We start from the raw sequence: 13,821 nt of genomic DNA, 5'->3' as shown, positions 1-13,821 counted from the left end.
TTCTGTGCAGCGTTAAAGTGATTAATTCATGTTTCTAAAACAGAAGATTGAGATCATAATTTCTGTTTTCTTTGGGGATTTTATGTCACACAATGGGAATAGTGTAAGAATAAGCTGTTTCATATACAGAAAAAAAATCACGAGTACAATGGAGAGATGCAAAACTAGAAAAGAGGTCTTTATCCAGGTTATCTCTTCCATTCTAAGATCAGGTCTTCACAATGTGAACTTGAATTTGATTTACAAGGCTCTCAAAAGGCAACATAAAAGTTAGCAGACTAGCTTGATACATTGTTTCTGGAACATTAAGATGTTCCAGTAACATTTCAGACTATTACACATTTGCTTTCCTGAGTGCAGTTAACCTTAAGATAATCTATCTTAATTATCACCTGATGCAGGGCTTTGGAGCTGGCTTCTACAAAACCAAATTGCAGAAAATTGTATTCTTTGGGACAGGTACAGATCATAGCACAAATATTTATGGGGCACAATGTAGTTTTAGTTTTTCTGTTCTGTACACAAATATCTGGCTGATGCTACTGTGTATCTGTACAATCACATACGTGTTTCCACATACATGTAAGAGCAGATATTTTCCTCATAGTTTCTATATACTTTGTTAAACACACACTCTAAAGTACAGAAAAATAAACAAGTCAAATTACCACAATCAACATCAGTACTGTTCTGTATTTAACTTTTAAATGTTATCACTACATATTTTTGCTTTTAATTACTGCATTTGCAATTATCTACCTTGAAATGAGACTGCTGGTTTATGCAGAGAAAGGTCTCCCTCATGTGGAAGTCAGTTTGGCAGCTCCAAAAGAACTACTGTGTCTTGCGTCTTAGTAAAAATTCTGTTGCTTAGATTTGCAGATCATGTTTGGATAGTATCTCTAAACAACTTTTTACATTTTAGTTCATTGGAACTATCATTAAAGGGTGAATGGAAAAAACTGATGATAAGATTTGCAATAATTTTTAAAGCTTGTTTAAAAATAAAGTAAAATACTTCCAAATGCATTCAGACTGTAAAGAAAATTCATATAGGCTAAATTTACAGTTGTTTTGATGATCTTGCACCCACCAGTTTCTTTAGCTTTCCTTTATGGATGTTCTGAATACTGTTCAAGAGGTTTTCATATGTGATTTTCATGTATTATTTTTCCTTGACACTGCAGAACTAGAGTCTAAAACTGAAACTGATTATGAGAGTTAGAACTGACTTAATTATGTGATTTGGTGAAACTACAGAATTAATATGTTTTGGCTAAAAACTTCTGTGTTTCCTCACATCCATAACTAGTGTGGTTCAGAAATAAGTCCTGTCAAATATTGCATCTTGGAACAAAAAATGAGTAGAAACCAATGTAATTTCTTTTGCTTTTCTCAGCTTAAATGCTTTAAAAGACAAACACAAAAAAGTTTCAAGTGAACATTAACAACTGTTGTTATTTTTCTCAAACACGTAGATTTGACCTAAAGTGAATGCTTTCAGTTTTCTTTTGCTAGAAAAAAAAAGGAGTCTTTTGAGTTTACCAGGAATATTTTCTTGTGTTTGAACAAATAAATAAAATACCATCCGCGTTTACAGCTATGAATCAAATGTCTAAAATATATTAGCTAGCAACCAAAGTTTGATCATAAAAAATATTGCAATACCAAAGCCAAAGTAAGGGAGTATATCTAAAGTCAAGAAAAGTGCAGTTGAACTAGCAATTTTGTTTTAGTGGTGTAAGAATTGGCTTGATCTTGCAGAAAAAAATCAAAATAAGTCCTCGATTACTTTCCCATTCCCATTGCTGAAACCATCAAATCTGTGAAGTTGTTTTGTGGCACTTCTGCATGCCAGACTGGAAAGGCTCAATAAGAAAATCTTGTATTGACTTTTACCGTTCCCACTGAGGACACAACTTTCCTTATACATATCTCAAAAAATTTCACACACCAACCAAAACCATTATAATTGCTGTAGTATACAACTTTTAAGTGCCTGTGATGATATAGCTGGGAAAACAAAGACCTAACAAAGATCTGATCTGAGATCAACAAAAAATAAAAAGCAGTGGGAGAACTCACAAGGTCATGTTCTGAATGGTTATCCTCTATGTAGCTCAGATTATACTTGGCTTTTTTTTTTCTTTTTTAAGTTATACTGTATAAATTTATAAATAATACAAGAATTTAGCATGCATCAGAATTAAATGAAAAAGTATTACACAAGTTATGTCTGCTGTAAAGCTGCCTGGCACAGGTTCTCAGTCTTTAAATTTGTCAGAAAGCTAGACTGAACCCAAATCATGATGAAATCAAACACAGTTCCACTCCGTCAAAAACATTAGTGAGCCATAAATACAAGAGAATAATACAGAATATATATATATATATTTTATTGCTGGTAGTGTTCTTTTTATCCCCAGTTTTGAAATTCATTCACAAGACAGTTTAAGTGCATCTATTAAAAGAGAAACAAGGCATCAAATCCCAATGCTGATTAGCATTATCTCACATTAATTCCAGAAAAAAACTACCATCCAAATTTCTCAGCTTCAGTACATCTCAGAATTATTTTTTTCCCTGTTGTGTTGAATTTCGTAGTCCTGTGCAATTTAAAAATCACATTTTTATTTATACATTTAAAAAATCATGAAAAAGCAACCTGATTTGCCTAAAGTGATACATAGTTAAGATGTGAAACACACTGACATTTCCAGCTCATTCCATACTTATATGCCATTACAAAGAAACCATAATTTTACTGAACACGTAGTCCCTTACTCAACAGGAAAGCTCTCTGGCTTGGTTTACGATCCAAGAAATTTTGAAGCATATCCATCCCATCCAAAGATCCTCCAGGTTTCAAAATAAGATTTCTGTATTTCATTCCAGCCTGATAAAAGGTAAAGCAGAATGTTAGTATTTCTTATCTTGTAAACTGCCGTTTTTCTGTATCTTTTGTATGTAAAAGTCTGAACACGTCTTCTCTTTCTAGATTTTCTTAGTACCCAAACAGAATATACCACAAATATAACTTAAATCTGCTGGAAGAACTCAAGACAGGAGAAATTTAACCTATTCCCTAGGAAATCCTTTTTCTTGTGGTTTTACACTGTTCTGGAAGTTAAAATCACACAACTTGCCCAAGTTCTGGAAGACATTCTTCAAGGGCATAACATGACTGACAGGCAGGCAAAGAGAACCTAACATTCATTCTCTCTTAACCGATGATTTCTCTTTCTTTAATCTCTGTTTCAAGAACAGAGATGATACTTCAGAGACAAATAAATATAACACCGAGGAATAACATGGCACATATAAACATTTTATGTGCATAGCAATATATAATATATATATACATATATATAGAAGCACATAGAATTTCCCTGTTAAAATACATTAAAGTAATGGGAACTTAACTCTACTTACATTTTCAGTAAGAAACATTACTACCTCAGAAGGAAAAGATTCTGTTAAAAAGGAGTGATCTAAAAGCTTCTGAGACAGCAGTAAATTTAGACGTTCTTAACAAGAAGTCATCTTTTGAAGAAAGTATCTGTAGAATTTGGGGCCTCAGACATCATAAGCGTCAATAAGAAAACAGTATTTTTTCATGTAAAAGTCCTAAATACTCTTAATATTGAAAAAAATGTTCTTCCTTTCAGTCACTGTATATACACACATATCCTTCCCCCACATGTCAAAGCTATGAGTTTACAGGACTATACTGCTTCCTGACTGCTACTGCATAAACAGTAAAAAGCATAGGTCTTTTTAACTGACAGACTTGCTTAACTTAACTGCATTACTTATCACATTGCCTGAGACTACACATGGAAAAAAATAAAATGAAAAAGATAGTATGTCACTGAACATTGCTAATATTTTGGTATTTGTGCTTGTTTCCTGAACATTAGCAGAATAGAATATATTGTTCCTTTTCGTTTAAAAGTGTTATTGAGTAAATGTGATTCTTTGCTGTTGTGTCTCCAGTAAGCAGATTTCTCAATTCTAGAGAGAACAGAGATAATTTCAGATAACGTGCAAGAACTGAAGAGTGTGACAATTAACAATGCTGAAGTTAAGTGTTTGTTTAAGAATTGTTATAGATACAGTCACTTAAACTAGTTTCTATAACTGTTGCTCAAAACAGGAAGAGAGGTTTATTCTAACAGGAAGAGGTAAGCCAAATTTCTAAGAGCAAGTGCTAGTCGTAATACTGTAGCTGTTTTCCTTTCCTGCTGTTGTAAAAACTAGTCTAAATCTAGATAAAATGAAAGACATCTACAAAAATCTTACTGGTGTCTAGCATTTGTTTATATAAGATTGTCTGTCCCATCCTGTGTAACTGTATTACACTTACATGGAATGCAAGTATAAATAACAAGTCGAAAGAGAAACCAATTTAAGAAGATGGTATTGTTCTGAAAAGGGAGGGCAAATCTCCAGAGATCCTTCTGAAGTTACGTGAACACCCATGCAAAGTGTGTATGTATGCATGTAGAGAGGGAGCAAGACACACAGATGTGGCCATGCTTTTATTTATGGGTGAGACCCTTCCAAACAAATAAGCAGGAGTGCTTATTCTCACATGCACGTGTTATAAATCCCTAGCACTTCAAAATCAACCTTGACAACCTGTAGTCATCTCTCCTCCCAAACTCTTCAGTTTACTTCCTGTCTTCATAAAGCCCCTCCTTCCACAGTCCTTACTCACCTAATCACTGCCAGAGTTTTCTGGCCTCTACCCCATCTCTCCTCTTGGGACGTTTCTTTTTGTCCAGCTCACAGTCTAATTCTATTTTCTTTCTCCACCCCCTAGAGGGAGAGATATTTCTAGAAGTACTGGTTGTTGTGATTAGGAAAGAAAGGAATCAAAGCAAATTCCAGAGAGGAAGAGGGAAGCTGAGCACTTTCTACTCTCTCCTTTACTTCTCTCTTATGTACATTTACTGAAGGGAAGAACTACTGCTGGCTGCTGAATCCAGAAGACAGGTAAGGGAGACAGGAAAACCAGAAGGTCTTTGCCATAACAGAGATGCAGCATCTTCAGCCACAAGTCTAATACTATGCCTGAAAAATAAAAAAGATTGCCAGAATTGGCAGGACAACTAATCACATTATTAGCTGTCCTTCTTTCGTGCCAGAGGCAGAAAAGGCTGAAGAATTACACAACAGAAAAAGAAAAAAAAAAAAAGCCCAGTAAATCTAAAACCCATCAATGATTCCAAAGTAATTTGGGAGAAAAACTAAGGAGGAAAACAACTCTGAGTTACGCTGTGCTGTGAAAGAGCGGCATAACTTCAATTTTCTAAATATATAGATATAAATATATAGAAATACTACACATTTGAGGCACCATTCATGGAAATAGAGCACTATTATCATACAGCGTTCATAGCAGAAGAATACGCATCTGTACTTACATTGAAGAATTTTTTTCTTTTTGACATTAAGGAAGTATGTGTCAATCAATGCAATGCAAAGTCTTAAAAGTCATTAAAAAATATGACCCTGTATAATAACTGTATTAAAATCCAGTTCTCTCCGAAATTTCAGTCATGTTTAAAAGCAATTATTTATATAACACTTTTTTCTGTTGATCTGAACTTGACAGGTACAATAGAAGTACTTGAGACCTTATCCCAATGGATCATAATTGTAATAAATTGTGGCTTTAGACAAGAACAACAAGAGTCTCCAATAAATAAGTCTTTTAATAGAAAGTATTTACCACGTACCTTTGGATTCATTATGCCTTCTTGCTTAAAGCAGCTGTAAAAGATGTCCATAGAAAACACTTCACTCCATAGATATCCATAGTACTGGCCGTCATAACCACCAGCCAGATGTCCAAAAGTAGCTGGCATGTTTGTGCCTTGAAAAGTAGATTCATGTTAATTAATTTAAATCAAATGCAGTCACTTTTTTGATGTACAAAGTGCATCAACTTTAAGAAGAAATTAATAAGGAATTTCTATAAACTAATTTGAAACTTCTAACATAGAGGGTCTGAGTACACCTCTAGAAATGTTGCCATATGCTGGTGATTAAAAAGGAAATTTTACTTAAATCTAGTTGCATACCCTACACAAATGTGTCAGAATATCTAATGTGATATTCACATCATGCAACTCTAAAATATAACCTGAGAAAGTACAGCTTTATGTTTACCTGCATCTTCCTTCAGAAGAGATCATTAAGATCAGACCAAGTTTCAAAGTAATTATTTCAGCTGCATAAAGTACAACCAACAAACAACTTCTTTTACAAACAACAACTTGGTGGTTTGGTGGGTTTTGTTTGTTTTGTTTTGTATGCCAAGCATTATTGGGAAAGGAAAGCATGTTTAAATAAAGCATTAGGACATGCTGTACAAAAGTTTCATACTGATATACCTGGAGTTGCAGGAATTCCCAGAATCTCCATACAGTATTTGGCATATTCATCTGCTGGGTCAATAGATGGCTTTGTGTGCAGTGCCTGGTCAACCTTGCTCAAAACAATTTGACGGAGGGTTAAATGACCTAATTGAATAAGAATATTTGATTATCTAACATCAAAGTAGCTGGAGTTTCTTTAGCACCTTTCGTTCAAAGATCTCAACATACATGCTATATTATTATAATTTTAACTATAAAACATTTCCATCTGAATGCTTCAGTTAAAAAAATATATATTTTTAGTAAAGGAAGCTCCATATTTTCAAATGTTACTTTCCTTACCAAACAAGAACTAATTCAAGCAGGTACTTTAAAAGCAAATTTCAGTATTTAAAATTGTGTTCTCAGCTGTCTTCAGGGCTTTCATAGATGACTGTAAGTATATCTAATGACATTAACTAAGATACCTCAGAGTAGCAAGAACTGCTGCTGCTTTAGACTCTGCTATTTTGAAGAAGCTACTAGATATGAACCTCTTCCCAGACAAAATTCTTATGCAGCTACAGTGCCTGCACAAGATGGAAAGACAGGCACTTCTTGTTCAGGATAGGGAAGCAGTGCCTTGATGACATATTGTACCATAAACGGTTAGGGGTATGATTTCAGGGGAGCCCTGATTACAGGGACAGAGTGGTAAGAATGGCAATGAGATGATGGCAATGACATTGGATTATGGTCTTGATTTGGAGATAGAGGTAAGGTGGTATGAGATGTAGAAAGAGAAGAGAATTAGAGCCTTGGTTTGGGAAGACAACATGCCTACTGGGAAGGTGGGGACGATGGACTGGATGGATTCTGAATGAAGTGTTCAGAGGCTGTTTGAGCAATGAAAGGCTACAGTGCTTCTGTATGGGATATGTTACGCATGTTGAGTATACTTGCAAGCAACTTTCATGTCTGTCAAGTATCATGTGCAAGTGAAATTTAAAATATACATGCAGAAAATCTAATACTTCTGTTCTAATGCACAGTGTCTGCCCTGAGAAAATGAAAAATGGAAAAACAGTGGAAACCCAATATTGAATAAGAGAATTTGCTGGGTAAGAAAAAGTCACATGGACAAAAACATACAGGTATTTTAGTCCTTTGATAGCCTAGAAAACCAGAGCTGCTGCTGTTCCTGCATACAGTGGTATCTGTCATCATAGCTTTTATATATTTTATTAACCCAGCAAATAAAACAAGAAATTATTAATCCAATGAACTTTTTGAAGTGCTCACTTAATTCTTACTGGCACTGATAGTGATAGCATACACACAGAAAAAAACTAACTGGTTTGTTATGTTTTACAGAGGATATTGTCTTTAATTTCCCACACGTTTTTTTTTTTTTTTTTTTATTATATATTTTTATACATACACTTGGTGAGAGAGAGGAGATACCTGTATTAGCCAGTCTAGAGGCAGCAAGTTTCTCAAGGAGAGCGTCTGCAACATGGCTCTCATCTTTATAATGTCTTGACATTTGTTGTAGTGGTTCTTTTTCCCACACCCAGTTCTCAAACATTTGTGAAGGTACTTCTACAAAGTCTGTTTCCACATTAGTTCCACTAAACCTTGCAAAATCAGTCTGAAAAGAAAAGTCATTGTATTAAATGAAATCAGAAACCAGGGTTTCTAGAATAATATAAACTTTCAGAGACTGAAATTGAAGTGTTAATCACAGGAAAAGGAATAATTCCATTTAAAACAACAACAACAAAAAATATTTAAAGAAAGGAGGGCATAAATTCATATACAAGACTACTAAAAAGCAACAAAATAGATTATTCAGTAGTTATTTACTGCATTCTCTGTTTTTGATTCTCTGCTTCAATTTTCTTAGTATTACTCATTTCACTTCTTAGGTTTTGACAGAATTAGGTTTTGACAGAAGTACAAATGTTGTCATGCTTTATTATGACAATTACATAATTTGTAACTGTTATAGAACTGTGTTATATTACTCCAAAGTAAAAAATAAACTCCAATTATACCCTTGTAATTTTTTTTTTATTATATTACAGTCTAACGTACTCATTCAAAGATTTTACTTGACCAACTTTTCCTTTTAAGCTTTTTCCTAACAACTGTCTTCATTCATAAGGCATATAGTTGACTTATTGCACACTTTTTGAGTTAGTAATTCATGGCCAGAAATAAATGAACCCTAGCAGCTTTAGTCATGAAAGGTCTTCAAATCTGACACTCGGTTACTGAGAGAAGAATCTTAATTCTGAAAGCCAATCACATTGGAACTTTTAAATTTACTTTATTTCACTTTAATATTGTCAACCAATCATTTCATGTTTAAAGCACACACCAGGTATTAATTTTGAAGAAAGGTTTTATGCAGTTAAACATCTTCATAAAAATATGTTTAAACTCAAAATATTCCAAAAAAAAGATGGTCACTTTTGAAAGACAGATGTTCAAATACCAACAGAAGTTACTTTGTCTCACTCTGGACTTGACTTGTAATAACTCTATATCCTCTTGCCAACCCAATTTTTCCTTTTCAGCAACATTCTAAGAAAATACTCCAAGTGCTAAAAGAAAAAGAGAACTCTCAGTTTCCCAAACACGCTCTCAAGGGGTGTACATATTCCACTGGGGACTAGATGCCCACAAGAGGAGTGGCTTTAGAACTTACTTTCTTGCAGGGCTACCAAAAAAGGGATGTATAATGTAGGGCATATATTGAACTAATGGCTATGTCACATGCATATCATCTCATGTCTTCACAAGAACAGCAGAAAAGAAGAAAAACATTTGCCTTAATTTAAATTTGTTGGTTACTCAAATCCACTGTTGTAACAGGATGGCCCTTCCTCCTATACCTGCTGAATAGCAGCTAAGAAAAAAAGCTAGGAACCATCAGGTAAAAATAAATGGTGATAGAAGTGCATAGATTAAAGGCAGGAGTGCAAGAGTTTGTTGGACACCAGATACCCTCATTTACCCATATGTAACTGTACGATGCTAATAAAAAATATATGAAGACATTTGACTCAGGTTCCTGATTAGCTCTTTCCCCAACACCATACCCAGCCCTGGTATCTCACTTTACAGCAGACCCCAACACATCAGAAGGAGTAATGTCCTCCAAAGGCTGGCCTCTACCAGATGCTCACAGATTCCCACTCAGCCAGATCCCCCTTTAGCCTTTAAAAGGCAAGTTTTAACAGGCTTAAACAAATACGCATATGAAACAAGATACTGCTTTGTACAAGCATATTCCAGAGGACAGGATGTGGCACTGAGAAGATATCTGCAGGTGTTTATACTAGTCCATTAAATGATTTACATAAAATACAACAGAAGCAAGCACAGTAGCTGCACACACAGAAGGCAGCAGAGCAGGGAGAGACACAATCAAAAACAAACAAACAAACAAACAAACAAACAAACAAAACTCTCTGGGTTATGTGGAATTCCATAGCAAGTGGAGTAATACATATGTATTTGAGCTGTTGGACGGGTTGCCAAGAAGGGGCTCTGCAACACCCAGGCACCTCCTTGTTATTTACCAAAATTTTGCACTATTGCTGAACGTCTCATTTATAAACATCTTCCAGGTAGTCAGAAAGAAAGAATTGGTTTAATTTCTCAGTTTCTAAGCTGAGAAACAGCTGTCTTTGAGTGAGGATGATCGTTTTCCTCAAATTCCTACTTTCAATATGATGCAAAAATATGTATAGCTACTTGTTCCTCAGTTTGCTTGAGCACCATTTGTTTAATTCTAATTTGTTTAATATAGGGATTTTTACATATCTGTTTCTTTATTTTGCAGTCCTAGGCTCTGGAATTGAGGTCAAAAATTAAAATTTAATGTGTAATGTATTTCTCTGATTTTTTGTTTTGGTACTACTTTATAAAGAACACCACTGCAACACTACACAAAGTTTGGATTTTGTGGATAATGACGTGAACTGGTGAATGAACACAAGAGACTTGCCTCTCTCTCTGAAACACAACATTTTCATTAGGCCTACAAAAAATTCAGCCTTTAAAACTGAATCTGACAGATGCAAGTAAAAATGAAACCAGGTATTTTATAATTTTATTTGCATCTTGATGCAGAATCTGCAGACTAGCTTCACTTAATTCTGGTCACAGTGAGAATGCTGACTGTCACATGGGGGAGCAGAAAATATAATAGCTCAGGCAAGACTTGCTTATGCTTTTGAAATGAAGAATGATAGCTTTCAAGAGTACTAAATGCAAAGTGCTGGAGTTAAAGGCATAACTACACGGATTCAAAAATCATTTACACTCTTGGGGACAGCAAGCTTTTTGTTTGCTTGTTTCAAGTATCTAGCATGCTAATAGGAGTAACAAAAAGTCATCTGACAGCTGTAACAACAGAAGTCACCACCAAGTACCAGCTTTACTTCTTGCATGGATCTATTTACTTGTCACTGGTACCCTCACGTTGTATAGGCAAAAGTACACATTCTTCTAAAAATGTTTTTCAAAAGGTATATTCACTGCTGTAGTTTTAAATGGAAATATTTTTAAAAATGGTCACTTTTAAAAAATAACCAAAAAATGCATATATAGTTTACTAAAATAGAAACCACCAAAATAAACTTATACCTTGCTTAGAGACAGTGCAGAAAGAAGGAAGGCTTATTCTGGAACTGAAACACCACTGACCTGTGCGCATATCTGATGCATTACATGACCAAATTCATGGAAGTAAGTCTTTACTTCATCATGTCGCAGCAATGATGGGCGATCTGATGCTGGTTTTGTGAAGTTGGTTACCAGAGCAGCTACAGACATCATTCTGCTCCCATCAGAGAGAAGACAGCCAGGTTGCAGACCAAAGCACGCTGCATGTCCATACTTTCCTTCTCTGTACAAGAAAATATATCAGAAAATATCTGAAAATCACAAGTCTGCTCACCAGAATGGAAAGGCCTATTCAGGGACAATGACAATGAGCTGGTGTCTCTTTAAAGCTTTACGTGAAAAAATTGTGTCTTTTCATTAGGATGATCATATAAAAGTTGTCCTATGACTTCTAAGAGTAACCAAGCTTAAGATCCTGTTAAGAACATAAGGGGGAAAAAAAATAAGTATTTAAATCACACTAGTTTAAGATTCACAGCAGCACTTAAAAGAATCTGTTTTTTACTCAAATGCTGGAAGAATACACACTTTGTTAAGACACCAATTCTATTTTAAACTAGTCACAAACATTTTAACAGAGAGGACTATATTCTATTCTCTGAAGCAATAACTTCTCTTTCATTACAGAAGACAAAAGAATACAGTTTACTGTATCTTCAGTGTGATCCAAGTTTTAGTAAGACTGATTTTGAAACTTCTGCCCTAAACCCAAGTGGTTAATAGGGCAGTGAAGGCAGAAAAGTCTTATTAACAAACGTCTTCAGAAATTCACGATATGTGTACAGGGGAGAACAGAAAAACAAATGGAGGAAAACACATGCCTATTTTTAATGTACCAATTTATGTACTACTGTATTCACTCACCTAATCTTCTTTACCCAGAGAAGCCTTAAATCAATTTATATTTAAAAATGACATTTACAAATTGCTGAAAAAAAAATTAAAAACCGTGAGAAATAGTGAAAAAATAATACCTAAGAATAAATCTTGTCCAATTATCCTAGTCTCCTAAACTCTGATGAACAGAAACTATGCTGTGAACAGCTAAAGAAGAGCTACAGTGATCAAGCTGGAAGTACACTTCAAGGTGTGCTCAACAGGAATCTATTCTTGGTTCTGAGCTATTTGATGCTTTCTTTAGCAGTCTGAAGGCCGAACTGGCTACAAAATATGCATATAAAGTTTAAAGAGGAGCTGGGAGAAACTTAAATGCTTGGCAGATAGGAGTATAACTGATCTGAACAGACTAAAGTAATAGTTCAGCATAAATGAAAAATCAAACATGGTATTACAGCTGGGAAGGAGAAAAGTCCATGAAGGAAAAATTATGAACAACTGACTAGTCAGTAATACTACAGAAGATGAACAAAATTGTAATGCAAAAAAAAAAAAAAAAAAAAAAAGGTAAACTAAACGATCTGAAAACAGTCCAGAACAATCCAGAGGACAACTTAATGAACACAGTAATAGCCTTACCAGTGGGACAAATATTTACTTCCAAATGCATTTAATTTCACCTACACCAGCAACCCACTAAGTTGAATTCCATTTTAAGCACATAACATAAAACACTAGGTGATAATTACCTGGGGTAGAGGTCCAAATAGAACTGCCCTAACATTTCTCCTGTTGAGTTGTCCTTTACTGTATAAAGAGTAACACTGTCGTGCCAAACATGTGCACTTTCTACTTGCTCAAATACAAGTCCAAGCAGATTCTGGTAAATATTCAGTAAGCCTTCTGTAACAGCCTCAACTGGGAAATATTCTTTCAGCTTCTCTTGATCTATAGAGTACTTCAGCTCTTCTGTTTTGTTCATATAATAATGAAGATCCCATGCGTTGATTCTTCCATCATACTCAAAGTTTCTTTCTTTACACTCCTTTTTCTTCAAATCTAGAATGAATTCTCTTTCCTTCTCAACCAATGGCTTTAGCTTTTTACTCAAATCATCTGAAAAAAAGATTGCCTTTGAATCAACTTGTGCATTCCTTACCATAATGTATATTCTTGCAAAACACACTCAAGTTTATACAGTATAACTTTAAGCACATGCCCTAAAAGTGCATGATAGAGTTTTCTATTTGTTGATTAACAAACAGCAAGCAAGCTACTTTCTTGTCTTAATGAGTTTTAATGCAGGCATGCTATAAATAATAGGCAAATCTGCATAGGCCTAGCAGTACTGTGAAGGGTTTGGGGAAATTTTAGACTTATTCAAAGACACCAGAAATGGAAAGAAACACTTGACACATTTGCCAGAGACCTTGTGTTTTACCTCATGTAATCTCAGTTTTCTTGATGTGTTTCTGCAGAAGCAGTTGAAGACTACAACTACTATTAGTTACTGAGGCATAACACAAAATTCAAACACTATTTTTTCAAGGACTTTTCAAAATGGATTCTGACCTATTTCTAGCTGAAGTCCTATTAAAGAGCAAGAGACCAAAGAGTTGTTGCCTATATGATAGCTAGCTACTCTTCTACCAAATATCAGTTTTATCCAATATAGCTTCTCTTGGACAAGAAAGGGTCACAGCACTATGAAAGCAATATATTTAATATAAAATAATTAAGCTTATTGAAGCTCTCATACAGTACATGCTATATTTATGCTATTCTTAGCATTTCTGGACTACTGAACACTTTTCCTTAAGAATTCAGGTTAATGGTCACTATTGGCATATAGAGAGTAAAATTTAGATATTGCCTCTCCTATTTCTAGAAAGGCTCTAAAGCGCTAAATGCATTTACATGA

General features: G+C 34.7%; 1 protein-coding gene across 3 annotated transcripts in view; it reads right to left on the bottom strand.

The window, feature by feature from the left end:
- Positions 1-2,379: 2,379 nt before the first annotated feature.
- Positions 2,380-13,821, bottom strand: part of NLN (neurolysin) — a 36,130-nt gene continuing 24,688 nt past the window's right edge. For 2 of the 3 annotated variants that reach the window (XM_035310736.1, XM_035310737.1), the window contains exons 9-14: positions 12,650-13,016; positions 11,085-11,286; positions 7,830-8,016; positions 6,402-6,530; positions 5,745-5,881; positions 2,380-2,896 (exon numbers count right to left, since the gene is read on the bottom strand). In XM_035310736.1, the coding sequence (XP_035166627.1) occupies positions 2,762-2,896; positions 5,745-5,881; positions 6,402-6,530; positions 7,830-8,016; positions 11,085-11,286; positions 12,650-13,016 (1,157 nt within the window). In that variant the 3' untranslated portion in view covers positions 2,380-2,761. The remainder of the gene's footprint in view (positions 2,897-5,744; positions 5,882-6,401; positions 6,531-7,829; positions 8,017-11,084; positions 11,287-12,649; positions 13,017-13,821) is intronic. The other variant, XM_035310735.1, reaches the window with a different exon arrangement.

The sequence above is a fragment of the Oxyura jamaicensis genome, chromosome Z, assembly GCF_011077185.1.
Source record: "Oxyura jamaicensis isolate SHBP4307 breed ruddy duck chromosome Z, BPBGC_Ojam_1.0, whole genome shotgun sequence".
NCBI lineage: Eukaryota > Metazoa > Chordata > Aves > Anseriformes > Anatidae > Oxyura > Oxyura jamaicensis.
Note: the sequence above shows the minus strand (reverse complement) of the source record. Positions and strands in the feature narration are given on the sequence as shown.